Raw genomic sequence first — 20,310 nt, forward strand, 5'->3', positions numbered from 1 at the left:
AACGGAAAAAAAAAACGAATGAAAAAATAATGAATATGGCATTGAATCATTCATATCGATGCTTTGTTTCACATTTGTTGAGAGATAGGGAGACGATATCAAATGGACAACTAGCAGCAATGTAAAGCATACGAGTAGAATCCTTTTTATTACCGTTGCTTTCATTGCCTTCGTTGCGGATGAACATTTGATTGACGTCACCGGTAATGTAGGCGTATATGTACTGTTTCTTCTTTTTTTTTCTCTCGTGTTTTCGTTTTCATTCTTGAAACATTCTTTTCGTTTAGTTGGGCTGTCGACATTTCGCTTGCGCGGTAATCTTTTTCAAATCTTGGAAATGCTCACGAAATGTTGTTGGTCGGGGTGCTAACCAGATATTTTGGTAGACATGGAATAGACAAAAGAAGAAATAAAAAAGAAAATGGAAAATTACATTGGTTGACCTTGACGTTTAAAAATTCATCACGATCTAAAATCTGATCAACAAATAAGGCGGTTTTCTCAAGAAAAAGAACTCTCAAGAAGCAACAACAAAACAATCAGCAAACATTTAATCCGCATTTTTTATATCTGTTATTTCGATGATTTTCGGATTTATGCGCCCATACAATAAAACGAAATGCGATGAGATATGCTTCAATGATAAAAAAAATACACCAACGCCACTTTATGCTCTTGTTCATTTGCATCAGTTTAAAGCTTTAGCATGGTGTTTCTATTCGATTTTTTTTTTTATCGAATGACGCACCAATTTTACACTCACACAAACATACACAAGCGTGCGTCGTTTATTTTCTCTCAAGAATCTTAAAAAAGGCATCCCTTCACGTCGGATACCTATGAAAAAATGCGAGTTGAAGCCCGATATCAACCGTGAACTTTCATCGAAATTTCTCCGTCGACTGCTTACTTTCGTTTCATTCATCAGCAATGCATGCAGCTGTGAAATTTCTTTGACAAAGCAAAGCGCTTTTGACACTTATTGTATAAGCTTGATTCGGATGAGCCGGAGTAGATGTCAGTCAAAATCCCATTGTCACGGTCGCCCGTTTTTGCTGAATCAGATCATATCATCCGGAATCTGATTGAAGTTGACATTATCCGATGTTGCACAATGTTGCTGCCGATGTAATTGTGTCTTCCGTTAGTAATTGATACACAGAACTTTGTCATTTTGCATCATTCATAGAAGTACTGAATTCCAAAATTCAATCAAAAACATAATTCAACAATGCAATGATAATTTTTTTTGTGCTGCAGCTGAACCAAAATTGCAAGTTTTCTTAATTATTGCACCCTTAGTCAAAATCATCAGCCAATGAATTTTTCTGACGCAAACGACGAGTTGCTCATCATTAATTATAATTGTTTTTGCAGCAATCACGACTGTGGTTCTCTCTCTCTCTCTCCTTCCTTTCCTCTCTTCCAACGTTGATTGATGGAATGGCTTGACAGTTGTTTGACATTAAAAATGTTTCAAAACGCACTCTTCTGGTATTGTTTTCTTTTTCTCCCTTTCTACTCGTTGTTATTGGTGTATGTGCTAATCTAAGTGGAAGCAAATGGTGCCAAACCAATAAATATACTTCTGCATTATGAACAGAAACATTTGTTCACCTCTTAATGTTCCGACAGGCCATCGAGTGTGTGTGAGATGGTCAGAACAAGCATCGACTCAGCACCCATCATCACGGCAAGGCAAAAGTGAGGTGAAGCAAAGCTTCGCCATTTTTTTTATATGCATCCTTATCACATGAGTGTTTTCACAGTCGATTTGATCGACAAATATTTCTCGACGTATTTCACCGCATAGCCATTTGCTTTGAGTGGGCATTCTTTCACTTCCGTCTGCCATTTACGTATTTGTGCGAAATATTAATGCATTCATTTGCACCCTAACAGAAATGAAAAATCTAAACGGCGCCATAACATTTTATATGTTGATCTATTTATGTGTTGTGGAGGTAGCGCACGGAACGGCACGATTGTTACTTTTCTGCTCATTTTTCAACTTTATAACTTTGCATTTTGGTGTTGCGTCATTACCATCACCCCTGCCATCTTCCACCTTCCGTTGAGAATTGGATGCCACCCAGTTGGGAGGCAAACTAATAGAAAATGATTCATCAGCAAGTTATTTCGATTCATCAAACATTCACACGGAAACTAATTGACCATTGAAACTTTTTCATTGTCGTTGCTCGTTGTCGATCGAGAGCATCCGTGTAAAGTACCTCAATGTCATCAATCCGAATCATTCAAGTACAACTCTATAAAATACTTAGATAAACACGGTTCACTAATTTTCTCGATGCCTTTTTTCCGGCGTACTGGTGGCGAAGAGGTGGGCAATGTTACTTACATCGCATCACATCGAATAATGGCCTGGTGTTGTTCGGTATAATTTTCCGTTTCCGTTTGAACTGTTCAAAAGAAAAAGAGTCAAGCAATCGAAAGTAATGTTGAAAGTGTGCTTTGCTGTGGAAAATAAATACATTTGCCCTCGATTTTTACGGATATAATAGATGGATCGGAGTTGTTGCTTTGTTAAATCTGTTCTTTGGCAAAAGAAATTTTCTAATCTTTTGCTTTCGAAGATTTCCGTATCGTCGGAGAAAATCATATGAATTACGTTGATTTTGAAAAATTTCCGGTTTGAATCATCCAGCCCCAGGAGACGTCGTTCTTTCGCTTTCTACACAATTCACGTTCATGTTCACATCGTTCACGCAACATTTTGACGAAGCACTTTTCATAGGATAACATCCTCTTGATGTATATACGGTTACGGCTACTGCTGTTGTTGTTGCTGCTATGGCTGGGTGGCCGCAAGAAATGAGTGAAATTAGTTCATGCAGTTGTTCAACTTTGAAATGCGCTTTCAAATTGCTATTAATTGAAGGTGCTCTGCTCTGGTGCCATAGCGTTAGCAAGAGAAGTTTCCATAATTTAATTATTCATCTCTGGCCTGAAACATAGCACACACTCGAACTTTTCTATCTTAAAATCACAACGTTGGCTTGACATCCAGTGCGCTTGGATGGCATTCATTTAAATCGTTTAATAAACGAATCTCACTCACAATAGAAGTCGATTTGATAAATTGAGCAATTAAACAATACTTGTTCCGAGCTCTGAATGCAGCCCACATTTTCGAAAAAAAATTCGCAAAAGGGCAAGTATCTACAATGGCAAGAGAGCTCATTTGTTCTACACATTCTCATCTCACTCGCTCACTCTTGTTCGCACAAAATGCAATGAGCGACAAAGCATGGTGTGGGATTATGTGCGGGGAAAAAGGACACCACAGCTTAATGTTTTTTGATTATATCACTCTTGCAAAATTAATGACTTTTCAATGATATTCAAGACGTGCCCATTCGGGTTTGCATTCATTTTTCATAATGTCCGTATTCTTCTTGTGTTCCAATTTTTTTTCCGTCACCTTCATTTACTTCTGGCGTGATTGCTAATGTACACTTGGACTGTGGAGTTGCGTCACACACGCACACACTTATACAAGATCTAAATAATTATCTTCTTTTTTCCCCGAATGTATGCGAATTATTTAATTTCACTTTGGTCGCTCTGCACCCGCATATAGTTTTTGTGTTTTAATTTATTTTTCTCTGTTGTTTTTCTGTTTTAAATGAGATAATTTTTCATCATTTTTTTCCCTCTTCATTATTATGCAGAATGGATCGGTTGTTATGTTCGGCCGGGTGGCTTCCTACAAATTCGTCGATTCACCATCGGATGGGCGGTACAATTTGGTATTATCACAATCTCAACTGGATTCAGCATGCCTGTACGAAAGGTAAGCATTGACGCTAATTTATTCTATGCTCATACAAAAATGTTTATGTAAAACTTCCTCCAACTCTTGTGTTGGCACAAGTAAATGTGCCCGAATAAATCACGGTAAACTACAGGTAAAATTACGAATAGCTATGGTAATTCAAATGGTAGTTTTGAAGAAAAACAACAAAGTTTGTTTTTGTATATTCTGCTCAAGTTGGAAAATGTGAGTTGTTTATTTTAGTGTTTGAGCTTTTTCACGTTTTTTAAGCTACTTGATTAAAGCCAATTTTCGGCATATATTTGTACGGAATCCTAGATTTTTAAGCTGATTTATTACAGACACACGAATACGCTTAGTACATTAATTCAATAGGATGTGAAAAGTTTCAAGGCATTTGGGAATATTGGTACGATACAACGAAATTTCAATGCTTCAAATAGTCAGAAATTTTTGCTATTTTTGGATTGACTAAACTGAAATTGAAATAGAAAAATCCGTTGTATCGATTTTTGTTAGCTCTTTTTTGGCTACGGATTCATTTGTGGCGTACCGATTGGATGTTCCAATTTATTCCACATTTATCCTTAGCCAGAGAAAGAGCGCGCGCGCTTGGTATTTCGAAATGTGTGTGGTGTTTATATATATTTATTGGCTCTTCCATTTCGATTACTCAAAGGAATTGAAATGGGAATGAAACAAACTTTGTTGAGCATAGACGAAAACGCAACACCCAATAACTCAGATAGAAAAACAATCGTCGCTTCGCTCCGCTCTGCGTTCTTGAAGCTTGTAAATTTAAGGGGTTTAATTAATTTGATGTTTGTCATCAAATTATTATCGTAAGCACTACATGGAATGTAGTTTTAATCGTAGTATGCATATCATTTTAATATTGTCAAAAATAATTAAATAAATTCATATGATAATATTGTATTCTTCACTTATGTGTTTTATGTACATTCAATGTGAATGGTCATCGTACATTATTTCACATTGGCAACGAAAAAAGTGTCAAATTTTTTTTTGAGTTATCTCAAAATTGAATTACATGAACATGATATTATTCCATTTTTACAATTAAACGTAATTGCTTCATTTGAAATAAAAAATATGGATATTAAAATGAATTAGTTTACGGTCCAAAAAAATGGCCTAAAGACTCTTAAAATTTTCTTGGGGCAAAAAAAAAAAACAACTACAGTAGCCTATATTCCATGTAGTGCTAAAAATGAGTATCGCGGAAGGGAACTAACGAAATAAATAGATAAAATATCAAATCGATCGTTACACATAAATAGCATTTGTCCAATCAAATAAATAAAGTGTTGTGAGACATAACGTACTCTGGCTACATGTATATTTAATGGATGTCAGTTTTTCTCCATTGCAAACAAATGTTTCAGGTCATACGTCGAACATACATACAATACGTATCATGATTAAATAGAGCAATGTGCTCATACGTAGGACACAATGAGCAGTTGATATTACAAACCGAGTACAATAATGCGTTATGAATTAGAACCTGAGCATAGAATTAGTTGGAATAGGTTTTAAATAGAAAGAGCACGAGATAGACAAAAGTAGTGCACATATGTTCGTATGATAGTTACCGAATGCGCGCTATCGACGTGCAATGTTGTGAACAACCCATTGAATCCTCGATATACTCATTTGTGGATCGCTATTTGTTTTATTATTTGTTCATCACCGTTATATGTTATTTTATTTTCCGTTTTCGTTTTTCATCGTTTCTTTTTCTTTTCTGTTTGTTCTTTTCATGTTATTTCACGCTTGTTATGTTCAATGTTGTTTTGTGTGTGAATGTTTTTTTTAATCCACATAAACAATACGACCAAAAAAAAACACACATGTATATTGTAACAACCAAACGTTTGCATCGAAACTTCAACAACCACAACAATAATGAAAAACCAAACCAAAAAAAAATCATCCGCACCGGACGCTCTCCGCCATTTGCCATTCGCACTAATCAAATAAAAAAAAAATTACATCAAACAAAAAGTCGCTCACCAACATCCCCATCGTGGCACGACGATGAACCCTCGACTATTGGAAAAGGTAACAAAACACGCACACCATTCATATTTACACACACATATACAGAAATCAGACCTTATGCTCACATTTCAAATTAACTGCATCGCAGTCAATTCGCAATGCGACAAAGATTGACCCTATCAATGATCGATTCAAAATTATTAGTATGCCAGCAGAACAAAACAGACAAACACAGTGATTTTGTATGCTTTGAATTGCAGCAATTAATGAAGCACGTTTGAAAATTTACCGTTTGCAAACAAAAGCCGCAAAATTACATTACTTCTGTTTTGGATTGAGGTTTTTGTTTTTCTCCGTTTTGTCTGTGACAAGGGCTGTGATTTTTTTAAATGGCCAATGATAAATTTGAGCCGTATCAATTGTGAATCATAATTTTCCTTTTTTCCCCGTTTTTATTGTTTGATTAATTTATTTTTTGAATCGATCATTGATCCGACACATTACAACGAAATAGAATCGTCCGACGATCCAAATAAATCCGTTTCAACGGCAAGAGCGCTAGCAGCAATGGCCACCGATGATTTACAAAAATCACAAGAACTGGGAAAAGAACAATCGCAACAATTATCGATGCCAATGAACGATTATGATCCGGATAACAAATCAGAAACTGAAACAAAATCACTGTCAAGCGTTAAATCGAACGGATCGAATCCAGATTTGAGGTATTATTTATTCATTTTATTTCTTTTGTTTTGCATTTATTCATATTTCTTTTGAGTTGTGTTATCATTTGAGTTTTGTTCGGCTTTTATTTCTATTTTTTTCTTTATTTGCTTTATTCCGTTTGTGTCTCATTCCTGGACATGCCCGAATGAATGCGTCAAAATGCAAATTGCCCAATCAATAATAAAAATTTGTTCATGTGAATGTTATCGTAACGTTTTTATGTTGTGAGAAACGCTGTCGCCATCATTAATCGAATCAATTTGATTTAGCTTCAAAATTACAGGAGAATGTAATTTTAATGAAACGCACTACGTTTCAATGCACCACTAGTTTCCGTTGGCACATGATTTTAATTTTTTCATTTATATATTCACATTTTGCAATATACCATATTAACCTGAGCCTTTGTGTCACATATTATTTGCAAAATTATTTTGCCACTGTTATTGTATACGATACGATAATACTTCAAAGGTAGCTTAAACGCGAGCGCGCGTGCGCGATGTGTATATAGTAAGTATGCATATAATTAAATGAGAGGTAAACAATGTTAGACATGAACGTCAGACTATAAATAGATGCCAACAATGATAATGCAAGTGCTCATCAATGTGATACATTTGTTTAGTATAATATTTGATGGTAATCGAATTTGAACGGCCAATAAACAACATGCTGTCATTTTATTTTCGTCACAGATCCAAGAAAGCAGCTATGGAAATGAGTGGGGCTGGTCAAGAGGCGATTTTACCGGCCGTTCTAGAGTTTCCCGAAACACATCAGGAATCGTTTCTTCATCAAATTATCGTCGATTTGGATGTGAATATGCCAAATTTTAAACTGGCACCGGTCTACACGCTCTATCTATGCGCAAGGTAAATAATCATTGTTGTTACACGCTTTCTCCTCATTTTTATTTTCCGTCGATTGGAGCAATTAATATGGTATATTTTTACATTTTTTTTTCTGTTGTTCAGATATCGTGCGTCAACGCACTACCGACCGGACTTGCAGCCAACGGAACGTGCACATAAACTGACCGTATTTTTGCATCATGTGGCCAATCTCATATCGGGTGTGGTACAAGAACGCAATCAAGATCCACGCGTTCTTTCCTTCTGGATGGCCAACAGTTCGGAATTTTATAATTTTCTTAAATGGGATCGACACATTTCTGCATTCAGTGTTCAAGCGCAAGAAGTGCTAACGGAAAGCGTTCAAATTGCATTCAACAATTTAGTGAATTGCTTTCGCATTGAATTGTCACAGACGTTGAATCAATTCCTCTCGGAAAATATCGACCATGAATCAGCTGCCGGACTGGTGTTGACCGTTCTCAGCTCAGCCATGGCACTTTTGCGTCGCAGTCGCGTCAATGCCGCATTGACCATTCAACTATTTTCGCAGCTATTCCACTACATCAATGCGATTTGTTTCAATACAGTAAGTCGCGTGGTGTGGAAATTTGTTATTGGATATGATGAAATAATTGCTTTGTTGTTATATTTAGGTTGTGACAAATCAACAAATGTGTATTGAAACCTGGGGAAAAGTGATCAGAGAACGTCTCGATATACTCGAATCATGGGCTCACAAACAAGGATTGGAACTAGCAGCCGAGTGCCATTTAGCCAAAATTAATCAATGTGCCGATTTCTTACAGGTAATTAAGGTCGAATTAATTGAAAATGAATAGTAACTCTGGTGCTATGTGAACCAAATTCATAATTGAAAGTGAATGAAATTTTATCCATTTTATCCGTTAATTTTTCGTTTTCTGTAAGGCCACCAAAACTAGCGAAGAAGATGTACAAAAATTGGCATGCTCTTGTTTCCGTTTGAACTCATTACAAATGGCAGCTTTGCTATCGCAAGAGAAAATACCGCGAAATTTAATCGATACAGCCATTAGAATGGCCGAGTCCGTTGCCGACGAACTCACACGAGGCGATGATAGAGAGGTATGTGTCATACTCAATTTGTTTGTTTTATGGATTTTCAATTTAAATTTGAATTAATAATGTCACTGCTTCAATATCAATTTTCGTCAATTAGGTTCTCCTCGAAGAATCGCTCGAATTACCGCTGGCTCTTTTAATTCCTGAAGATGGATTCAGTTCAGATGTGGTGCGCGGTATTCCAGCCGGCTTAGTCGATTTCTTGAGCCCATTACAAGCGGCAGGCATGTGTCGACTTGCTGCTCAACCAACAAGTATTGGCCTTTGGACCGTATACATGCAACAATACAACGTAAATATTCCTTGAATTTCTTTCAAGCTCTGCTTGCATCATCCATTAATTTGCATCACTGTTCAATGTTCATGCCCATCTAACAATCATTTTTCATATAATTTCACAGCAAACGCGATCATCTAGTGTTATGTCAACTAAACTACAACAACCCGAAGTGCAGGTCATAAAACTGCACAAAAATGCTAATGGAATGGGATTGTCAATTGTGGCAGCTAAAGGAGCCGGTCAAGTATGTTTGCGATGCCATACAAAAGTGGCAATTGAACTGTTAAAATGAATGTGTGAAATGAACATTTTTCTGAAAAAATAGGAACGTTTGGGAATTTATATCAAATCCGTTGTGCCCGGCGGAGCGGCTGACGCTGACGATCGCCTTGAAGCAGGTGATCAACTTTTGAAAGTGGACGGTCAAAGTTTGATTGGAATAACACAAGAACGTGCCGCCGATTATCTCGTGCGCACCGGGCCAGTTGTAATTCTTGAAGTGGCCAAAAAAGGAGCCATTCACCATGGTTTGGCTATGCTTTTGCAGCAACCAAGCCCAATCATACAAAGAGGTAAGCATTCAGTAGATGACATCATATCGAATGAATTTAGTTGATAATGTGTGCCGCGTGTGTGAAGTTGAATTTGAGATAGAATTTAAACTAAAAACGTTGACTAACCGATTGACTAAGAGTAAACCTAAGCGAAAGAGTTTGAGTTTGAATTAAATATTGCTAGAAACGCTATATTACGATAAATTAGTAGAGACCAGTAAATATAATTATTTCAACTAACACCGTTTTCTACTAATTCGCAATCAAATACTAACAATTATAATTGATTTAACCTTTCCTTTATGCTGCTTGTGTGTTAATGCTTTGAAAATAATAAAGCGGAAGAAGAGTATAGACCGCCAAATAATAGTAGACTCTATGACTTCGACTCCGATGAAAGTTTGAATATTTTTGAGCAAGACTCGGCTTATACGGTGCCAACATTTCAACCAATGCCCAATTTTGGTCGCTACAATGCCAATGATTATTTGCAAAATTCACCGCATATGAATTATCGCCGTCATTCGTCGTATTCGCACGAAGACATACTCAACATGAAGTATCAACATGTGCCGGTCGATCCAAGATACCGTGATTCTCGGCCCTTTGTCAAGAGTAACTCAAACATTTATGACAATGTGCGTCGCGATTTTATGAGCCGACGACGTAGCTCATCATCACTGCAAGATGATGTACTGCGACCGTTTCAATTGTTGCAAATGAATGAGTTTTTGCGTAAGAGTAGCCCAACCATGCATCAACAACGTACACGTTCGACCAGTCCAAATTTGTCGGACAAAAGCAATTCAAATTGGAATTTGAATCCATCGATTTTTATCGAAGAGTATGATGACACCAAAACGGAGGTAAAGTCCAACAATAGTTCTACAAATATTTCGCAAACCGAAATCCATCAACCCCTAAATGAGGAGAGTGTCGCACCGTTTGCCGGTTGCGATGAAATTCCATTCATCGATGATGAAAATCTCTTTATTTCCGCCCACCAAATTTGTGATGATAATATACCTGAAGTCAATTGTGTAGCCTGTAATGAACCTACAGTAGAAATGCCTAAGCCATCCACTATAACCCAATACTTGAAAAATAGAAAAACCGTCAGTTTCGATCTGGAATTGGATGATGTCGATGCGGAAATCATTCGAACATTGCCACCGCCAACGTTTCAACAACAACAACCAGCACCGTTGACCCAATCGCAATTGCAACCACCGCAGTCAATGTTTGCACCAATGATGAATAAACCAAATACATGTGATCATATAACCAATGTCATGCTCAACAAATGTGGCAAAGATGCTGGGACCAATTCAAGTTGTGCATCATATGCTGCAACAGACCCAACAACCGAACGATTAATAAATAAAACAAATGAACCAATTTTTAAATTTTGTACCTATAAACGTTCTAATTCTAATACTAAACCTAATAATGGAACTGAAAGCTTTAAGAACATACCTTCTGTAGATAATGATAATTTTAGCGCTTATTTTTATGATGAGGAATCGAATGATGGCCAAATATTAACGAACAATAAGACTATTAATTCAGCTTCAACAATGTTCGATACAAAAGCAATTATATTAGATTTGTCCGAATTAAATTCAAACTCAACGAATTCGTCGACAATGACACAATACGATTCCGCATTTATCGCCGATGCAACGGAAATCGTTCAGCAAAAACAACTGATTTCATCAATACAACGACAACAACATCAAAATCAACAAGAAGATCAACAACAAGAAGAAGAACAAGAACAAGAACTATATCAAAAAGTAAAAACACACCAACCATCAAGCCAAACACATTCGGAAAAATTCGCTTACATCCCCGTGCAACAGAGTACGTTACCGTCTTTTGAGAACAAAACCCTCCCCGGAACAGGCAATGTCAAAGCGCTCCGAAATTACTTTGAACAATTGAAAATGCCATGCAATCGACTATCAAAATCTTCTCCAAACTTATCGGAGGATAGTAATCGCAAGCTGTCGGCAGGTGAACGACAAAAAGTCTTGGATCAATTGAAAATCTGGAGTGAATTCGGAACAGTTGATGAGCGTACTGAGAATCGTCGCGTTCAGAACTCAAATGTAATCACCGATCCAGTGACACGTTCGGTGCTCAATTTGACAGTGACAGCAACATTTGATGAACACGAGCACACATCAAAAATTCAATTAACTGAATCCGAACGATCAACGAGCGAACCAAACATCGAACTGTGTAGCGGTCTGGCAACGCCGAAAGTGAGCCAACACAAAAAATTCCCCGAATCCTATATTGTACGCAAACAGAAAATCACCACAAACATCCAGACAACGGACAACTGTGCACAGAGTTGCCCAAATTTGCAGAGCATGAAATCGTCCGCAAAAGGAGACAATGCCACGTTTAACAGTAAATTAAAAGCAAGTATTTACAACAGTCCATGTCATCGATCCACTTACTTAACGCTACGAAAAATTAAGCAAAACAAAAAAGTCAATAAATTGGCCAAAAATTCGAAGAGCAGCGGCTCGGGAACGTCTGGATCAAGCCATTTGAATAAAATGCCCGACGATTCAGACGGTGGAGACGAAGCAAGATGACAAAGTAGCTAATTCATTCAATTAAAATTTACATTGAAAACAAAACAAAAAATTATAATACAAAATTTGGTGGCTTAGTTTGCATCCATTTTTTTTTGTCTACGCACAAACGACTTGCATGACTCACACTACTCCGTTTTTGGTTTTCAGTTGCACAAAACAAAAATAAAATGAAAAACCTTTTGTTCAACTGCAAATTAAATTCATTTTGTCCATTAAACTTGATTTTGTTTTCCATTTGGCTACACTCTACTCTCAATAACTAACCGAATTTTTTTTTCTGTTTCCAACGTGTAGTAAGGAGACATTTTCACTTATTCTACAATTATAACGTACAATTCAACTAACATTCATCAAAAATAGATACTATGTTTGTTGTGTGTTCTTATACTGCATGATACTTTGGTTGGTTTCGTTTTTTATTTGGTATAATAATTTATTTGTTATATTTTTAAGTGAATTATTTTTCGGTTGTTTATTGCATGATACTAAATACTTTTGTCCACATCAGCATAAATATTTATGTTGATTGAAAATCCTTGAACACATCGATTAATCGACAAATGGTCGTTTGTACTTCTTTTTTTTTAATAGATAATCGTCGAATGTCAGAACGTGATCCAAAATCAATGATGGCGCATGCACACCAATTACCCAACAGTAAATCAGTACCGGCTCTCCATCACGTTGGCAACAGCGGTAAGACAACAACGTCACCTTATTGCGTCGTAATATCAACCGCGCAATTGACGACGATGACGTGATTATGAGCATGATTTTCATTTTGTTGTTCTTTTTTTTCCATTGGTATGACTCTCTATTTTAGGTATCGTCAATAATAAATCTAGAAGTATACACAATTTAACTGGAAGTACAGATCAAAGCTTTTATCAAAATCTAAGTGTTTACAGAGCGCAAAATCAAAGTCAACCAAACTTGGGAGATCGGTATGTATTCGTGTTGTTCATTGTTATCAAACATAAAAAATGATTTATGAACACAAAGTTTTCTTTGAATCGAAAAAAATCAATATCAATGTGTGTTACTTTTCCTTGCTTTTATCGAAACAACAGCTCTCAAATCCCCTCTCAATCGACAATAATTTCAACCACAAACTCTACAACGACACCATCTAATCAACAACTCTTAAGCCGTCCAGCTTCAGCCTATTTCAACACCAATAACAAAAGTAATAATACATTGCCTTCGCAAATGTCCGGCCATTATGTGCTACCATCGAACAATAATATCGCCGGAAATAACCTACTCTCGAATCAGTCACACACGATGAACAATCGACCAATGAATGCTTTTGTTCGCGACACGCAAAACCAACAGAGTTTACGAATGAATCCGATGATGGCACCATCAATGCCAAATATCGCACATTCCAGCGGCTATTCAACGAACATGACCGCCAGTCAAAGTATGCAAAATGTCAATATGATTCATCCAAACTATTATGTGCAGCCGATGCAACAGCAGCAGCAGCAGCAGCAGCAACAACAATCGAACCCAAATCAAATGATGAATGCAACCTTTTCAAACGGCTACAACTCCGATATGCCGAAGATCCAAGAGAATACACAAACATTGGATATGGCCGAATTGGCGCGCAGACGCCAGCAACGCCAACAAGATATGGTACCAATGTATGCACTCGATGTAAATGTGCACAACTCCCAGAATTCCATGCCGAATCTTTCGAGCGGCTCGATGCTCTTGTCGCCCGGCGCCAATCCAAATGACATGATGAACAATTTCCGAGCAAATGCCACCTTGACCAAGGGACACTCATCGCAATCTGGCATCAATTATATGCCCAAACAACTTCCACCAACCGCACCGAAACCACAGGTAAATAAAACCGACAATAAAATGTCTAAGAATTAAAAATATGAACGAGATTCAATTTTTTCGTTTTTAATTTAGATGAATCGGCCGCAACATCATAAAGATGATTTATCTCCTCCATTGCCGCCATCGGCTACTCACCCTCTATTCAAAACCGCTAACGATCAGTCGAGAATCACTAGGTATTGAAATCGCACCATTTTTCCACCGATTTTTTTTTTAAATTTAAAAAATGGTTCATTAATTGTTGAAAATTTGGATAAATTTGCAGTTCGCCGAATATGAGTTATCAATCGGCCTATTATCCATCATCGCAAGTATTACCGAAGAGTTTCATTGGAACGACAACGATGAGTCCGTGGGAGCGAGAAGAGCGTGAAAAAGAGAATGAAATGCGTCGCGAACAGGCTCGCCAATGGCGTGAACATCATATCATTGAGTTGTCGAATTTGCCACATCGTACGCCACAACAGGAGGAGCAGCTGAAAACCATAATTCTGGAACGTGATTTCGAGCGATTGGCCCAAGAGCAAGGCGACTTGGAAGAGGATAATGACACAAACTATGGTAAAGATAATATGCAAGAGGTGATTCGGCTGGCGCAAAATTCGAATCAATTGTCGACGCCAGTGACGAACATGAAACAGGTGGATGTAAAAACGAATATAGTTCCGCAGCCATCGTATGTCTCTACAAATGCCAACAATGACAGCATGCAAGGATTGAACGATGGCTTACTGCAACAGCATCCACAGTCGAGCATGAGTCAAACGCATTCCGCTCACGTTCAACCAAAGAGTATTTTGAAACATAATAACGCTCGTGTCGAGCGAACCAGCAACAGTAATCCATCGTCGCCGTCAAAACAAGCAAAGTCCACGACATTTGCCGATGATCGCCAGAATGCCGATGCGTCCGTAACGAGTGTGGTGCGAGATTTGAACAGCATGAGCTTTAACGAGTCAACAACCTCCACATCCAGCTACCAAATCAAAGAAATGAGCGAAATGAGCATCGATTCGCTGAACAATACCTTGCACGGTCCACCGCCACCACCCGAACGAAATTCATCGTATGTGGTGATGTCACAGAAGCAACAAAGTTTGCGAAACAATAACCTCACCACGACCATTACAAATCAAAGTGTAAAAAAGACAACCACATCATCATCATCATCTACATTAGGCAATGAGCAGCCGTCGGCCTTTGGCCAATTCATGATTTCGAATAAAAAAACCATCGCAAATAACACTAACAACAACAACAGCAACAACACCACAAACAATGTCCATAACGATAGCTTGAACAATAATAATGATAGCAACAATAACAGTACGAACAATGGCAATATTAGCATTTCGGGCGTAAATAACAGCAGCAATACGAATGCGAATCATAGTGTATTAAGTAGCAATAATTTGGCGTCACCGATGCAAACCACAGTAACGAATGCATCTCTTGCTTCGATGATGGCAGCTCGCGACAACAAACGCGTATCATTCCATGACGAAGAAAACAATCTGATCATGGGACAGACGAGTGGCGATCAAGCCGATCTGAGCATTTTACGGGAAGATCCAAACGTATGTAGCTTTTGTGGAATTGTCTTGCTTAATTTTTATTTATTAATTTCTACAACGAAAAATTATTTAATTTTTTTTTGCTTGGACGTTTTTCTATTTCCATTTGCAGCGATTTATTCAAGAAACCTCAGCCATGCTTCAGACTCCAACAACACCTGAGGGCGAATCATGGAACACAACTGTACAACAAACCCCTGGCGTAATAGGCGCCCAAGAAGTTTACAGGTATGAAACGACCAATGGTTCGAATTTTTTTTTTTTTTTTCAAACGGGAAAATCGCCAATTTATGGCAACGTCTTGTCTTGTTCAATTGTTTTGAACATAATAATTCAATTCAAATTTGTCCATCATATTATTTGAATTTTCAATTTTCAATTTATTCTGATTCCAATTTCGTCCATGCAGAGATCCACGAACGCGCCGACTGCAAGAAAAGCAACAGCAACAGCAGCAAAAGTCTGGCGATGGTGTGCCAGAGAAGTTGTCGTTTAAAGAAAAAATGAAAATGTTTGCACTGGAATCGGGTGAAAACCAAACGCCAAAGGACAAATTGAAAATATCCCGTGCTCAAAGAGATATTGATGCCGTACATTAGACGCGTGAATTATTCCGGTGCGAAAGCTAGTATTTTTGTTTCTGTTCTGACAAATATAAAGATTTTTTTTAAAATTACGCATGATAGATTGTAACAATATGACGAAGAAAATGAATTCAATGTGTCTCGATTATCATCATGTTCGACATAAATTCCTCTCCAAACCCTTCTCGAATGGACCATTTATTGCAAATAATATTTTTTTAGTCTTACACTTTCCATTCAATAAAATTTATATATATAAAATATTATAGAGCAAAGTGAATTGTAGCATACAAACAAATTATGAAAGGTGACCTTTGAATGAAGCAACAGAAGGAAAAAAATTAGAAACGAAATACAAAATGAATGAATAAAATAAAAATTATTATCATAATATGGAAATCTCTATTTAAAATATTTGAATGTGTTTTTAGAGTAGCATCCATTTGTATTCTGCACAAGAGATAGATTTGAACAAACATACAAAATTAACAAGCATCTTATTATATATCTCGGTCCCAACAACAATATTATCATCAGAAACAACAACAATAACAAAAACTCTATGCAAAAGAGAGAAAAATAAAAAAAAATAGTATTTTTTGAATTGTTTAAAAATTGTAAAACCATATCGATAAATGAACAATTGTAGCACACAGACTATTTTAGTAGAACCAAGCACACATACACACATATGTTTGTTGCTGGAATACACAAAAAAAAAATATATATATATATATATATATTTAAAAAAAAAAACAAAACAAAAATCAATCAGTCTTATACTTAATTCCAACAATATTGACGAGAAAAACAACAAACTAAATTTTTAATTGAACGAACGATGTGTTTGGAACCATTGATGAACTAAACAGAAAAAAAATCAAAATATATGAAAGAAAATGTTTCTATTTTTGTTGCATGTGTTTCTTTCTCATCTGAGAATTCAGATGTTTTTTGTTTTGATCTTTTCCATCAATTTTTACTGGGACATGGTTGTTGTTTTGTGCAAAATTTAAAATCAAATTCGGTTAATTAAACAAAAATTATTGAGCAGCGTTAAAACTTGACTTTACCAAAAAAAAAAAGAAAGAAAAGAAAGTGAGTGAAAGACGTGTTGTCGTAATTTGCCAGAATTACGGAGGTATTGTAGATACGAAGGAATAGAAGAAAGAAATGCCCTAATTTTCGAATTAGCATTCACTCACACTGTGTGGATATTTTTATTTTAAGAAATTTATAGTGATATGACATGAATTATTTAGACACGAAATTGAACAGAACAAGAAAAAGAAGAAGAAAAAAATGGATTGAAAATGAATGAAATATTCTATGGGATCACAATTTCTATGAAACAAAACAGAAACAAACAAAACATAATTGAAATTAAATTAGAGAATATATATATATACACATAAATATATGCAGGCCACTGAAGAGTCGAATCACTTCGGGGACTTCAGAACAGGATGCAAATCCGTTTTCGACCACATAATCCATTTTTAATGGCTTATTTATACATTTATTCGTATTTGCTTGGTGTGCTGTATACTCCGAAGAGATTCCAGTCGCCTGATTTCTATAAAAGAAAGAAAGAAAAATTCAAGTATCAATCGTTTTAGCATTCTGTAGTTGAACAAAAAAAAATGAGCATAGAGATTAAGAAGAAAAGAAAAATGCAAGAAAGAAATTATTATTATTTAATTTTATTATTATTTGGTAGGAAGAAACAAATGGTATATCGTTGAAATAATGTTAATGGCGAGAGATACACAAACACACATACACATACACTTACACACGCTCACACCGAGATATGAAAAAATAAAGAATTGGATAAATGGCGACCATGCGACGAATCTTTAATTAAATCGCTTTTGAATATTCAAGCCATAGCAGTTTGCCACATTCATGCATCGTTTTTATTATTATTATTATTATTTTAAGAATATATTTACCATGTCTAAATGTGAAGTGAACTTTTTCGAAAAGAGCGTAAATATCATCATCAAAATTCCAAGAAGATGGAAACTTGAAGCATTTAACACTCAGCATAAAGAACTTGTTTCGTTTTCTGAATAGTATTTCTTTTTTGTAATTTTATGAAATAATTTTTATCCATTTTTATACATACACTCTTTTTTTTTGCTTAACCATTAGACAGTTTTTTTTCTTAACAAATAAGTGTGTTCGAATAAAGAACAACAGAGTATCATTAAATATGTAAAAATGAAAAAAAAAATACACAAAAAGTCAATTTGGTTTCATTTTATGATTGACAATTGCTTTTCTGTATAGAAACATGAGAACTCACATGGGCTGGCTGGCCGATCCGGGCAATTTTTTTCCCAATGTGAAATTAATGAATAGATCGATCCTAATTAGCATTTTTCACACAATTATGTGGCCCGGTTCGAAATCATCAAAATGGGTAAGTATTAAAACCGATTCATCGATTGAATATCACGAACCACTATTAAGATAAACCTGCATTCATGCCAAGAGATTAGCTAAATAGTTTTCAGTTCTATGTGCTTTGAACCATATGGATTCAACATTGGCTTTTGTATTTATTTCCCTCTGTTTATGTGTGTGAGAGTTTTTCAATTTGACCTGAAGCTATACCGGTTGGAATGGCATGGGATTTTCAAAATCCATATTCTAAAGTTCAGTCAATTCTTATCTTTGCAACGACAAAAAGGCAAACCTTTAATTTAAGTTAAATATGTGGTCAAGTTGAAATTGTCTGATTGTTTGTTCGATTTGTTGATCTATCCTATTGATTTGCTAATCGACATCACATCACATACACAGAACTGAAATACCTTCGCAACATTCATTTGATGTTTGAGCACAGTGTTTGTTTCGTTCCGTAGAATTCGAATAAAGATTTCACAAAATTGCGATAAAAAGAATATTAAGAGAGATTATTTCATTTTCTTTGGAATATTTTCTGAATGCTTTTATGAGTTTGTTCAGGTTGTTCATCGTCGTAGACGTCATTATCATTTATGCAAACACATTTTTCTTGATGCTGAACGGTAAGTTTAAGGGGGACGGGTTGTACGAAGCCGTATTTATTACTCAAAAACTTTTCTTTCAACCTGGTTGTGCTGTTGTCGCCGTTGGTTTTTCGCTTTACCAAATGATTTCTGACTATTATTAAGAAATGATTGAAATACGTCGGCAATTCATAGTAATCAGAAAATGATTGTTTTTTTAGGGCGAAAACTGACTCATAATAGATTCAGTGGAAATGAGAAAGACAAGCGAGAGAGAAAGAAAAACACACAAACATCACAACAGAAGTACAGAAATATCAAATTAATACCTAATGCGTCAATGAGTCAATTTGTGACGACATTTATTTGGAGTGTGCGATTTGTTGTTTGTTTGGATGGAAAAATTTAATACGTATATACATGTCGTTGGGATCATTGGAAGGGTGGCGAATCAAGGGAAGATACCGTATTATTAAAATCGTACATATATCTACATGTCTACCGATCATCAGGAAATGTACGATAGAAAAGAACGAGAAAAAAATAACCACCAAACAACAAATTCAAATAGTTTGAAGTCATTAAAAAAAATGTGGCCGTAGACTTTCTCGATCTTCACTGTTTTGCATAAAGTAGCCAGCAGATTTAATTTTTTTTCTTCATGTTGAATAAATGCATCTATTAAGCGCCGGAGCGTGGCCGAATGAAAGTACTTTGAATGCGAACACGAGCTACCGAGAGAATGTCTTTGCACACATTAAAGCGCGCAATAAAAGTTGAATTGAACACTTTTTTCCCTGTATTAAAGCACCAATGCCATTTGATTACAGTCGGTAATTCTGCATTGAAAATTACATATTTGCTATCCCCTTCGCTCTCGCTCTTTCCATTTCGTCTATGCGTTGTTTCCCTCTTTTTCTTTCGCTCACTATCTCTGTTTCTCTCCCTCTCTGTCATCAAAGCGATGGTGTCTAATCAATCCGGTTTGATGTTTCTTCTATTTCGAAGAGGACTGTTGTTGAGAATGTTTTTTTTTCGTGCATGTATGAATGAGTTCAATTCTAAAATATTCATCAAAAGTTGAATAGACTTTTGAAATTTGTATATGCAGTCGGCCAGATAAAGCACACATAAAGCACATCGACATCACATATTTCGAGTGTTGAAGCACTCACTCGTAACGAGTACATGGAATGGGTGCCAGAGTTGATAAGGTTTCTATAAACCTGAAAAATGTTCGTCCTTGGCATCTGTGTACAGTGCGTACAGCATACCGCGGTTCATAAGCGATGGAAAATGCACCCATTTCCACCTTCAGTCCGTCGACAGCCAGTTGATG

The 20,310-nt window shown here is 36.3% G+C and overlaps 1 protein-coding gene across 9 annotated transcripts in view; it reads left to right on the forward strand.

The window, feature by feature from the left end:
• The window catches only part of LOC129578061 (afadin), a 40,821-nt gene extending 24,450 nt beyond the window's left edge, over window positions 1-16,371 (forward strand). For 5 of the 9 annotated variants that reach the window (XM_055466130.1, XM_055466128.1, XM_055466131.1 and 2 more), the window contains 17 exons: window positions 3,696-3,817; window positions 5,829-5,884; window positions 6,339-6,549; window positions 7,252-7,428; window positions 7,531-7,996; window positions 8,064-8,216; window positions 8,338-8,514; window positions 8,609-8,803; window positions 8,913-9,035; window positions 9,117-9,363; window positions 12,549-12,653; window positions 12,781-12,901; window positions 13,028-13,811; window positions 13,887-13,990; window positions 14,080-15,391; window positions 15,501-15,616; window positions 15,798-16,371. In XM_055466130.1, the coding sequence (XP_055322105.1) occupies window positions 3,696-3,817; window positions 5,829-5,884; window positions 6,339-6,549; window positions 7,252-7,428; window positions 7,531-7,996; window positions 8,064-8,216; window positions 8,338-8,514; window positions 8,609-8,803; window positions 8,913-9,035; window positions 9,117-9,363; window positions 12,549-12,653; window positions 12,781-12,901; window positions 13,028-13,811; window positions 13,887-13,990; window positions 14,080-15,391; window positions 15,501-15,616; window positions 15,798-15,987 (4,659 nt within the window). In that variant the 3' untranslated portion in view covers window positions 15,988-16,371. Of the gene's footprint in view, window positions 1-3,695; window positions 3,818-5,828; window positions 5,885-6,338; window positions 6,550-7,251; window positions 7,429-7,530; window positions 7,997-8,063; window positions 8,217-8,337; window positions 8,515-8,608; window positions 8,804-8,912; window positions 9,036-9,116; window positions 9,364-9,684; window positions 11,959-12,548; window positions 12,654-12,780; window positions 12,902-13,027; window positions 13,812-13,886; window positions 13,991-14,079; window positions 15,392-15,500; window positions 15,617-15,797 lie in introns of those variants that run through there. The other 4 variants (XM_055466132.1, XM_055466136.1, XM_055466133.1 and 1 more) reach the window with 3 other exon arrangements.
• Window positions 16,372-20,310: the final 3,939 nt, after the last annotated feature.

This window comes from Sitodiplosis mosellana, unplaced genomic scaffold (assembly GCF_009176505.1).
Source record: "Sitodiplosis mosellana isolate CC-2019 unplaced genomic scaffold, AAFC_SMos_1.0 Smas_scaffold_6226, whole genome shotgun sequence".
In the NCBI taxonomy this organism is placed as follows: domain Eukaryota; kingdom Metazoa; phylum Arthropoda; class Insecta; order Diptera; family Cecidomyiidae; genus Sitodiplosis; species Sitodiplosis mosellana.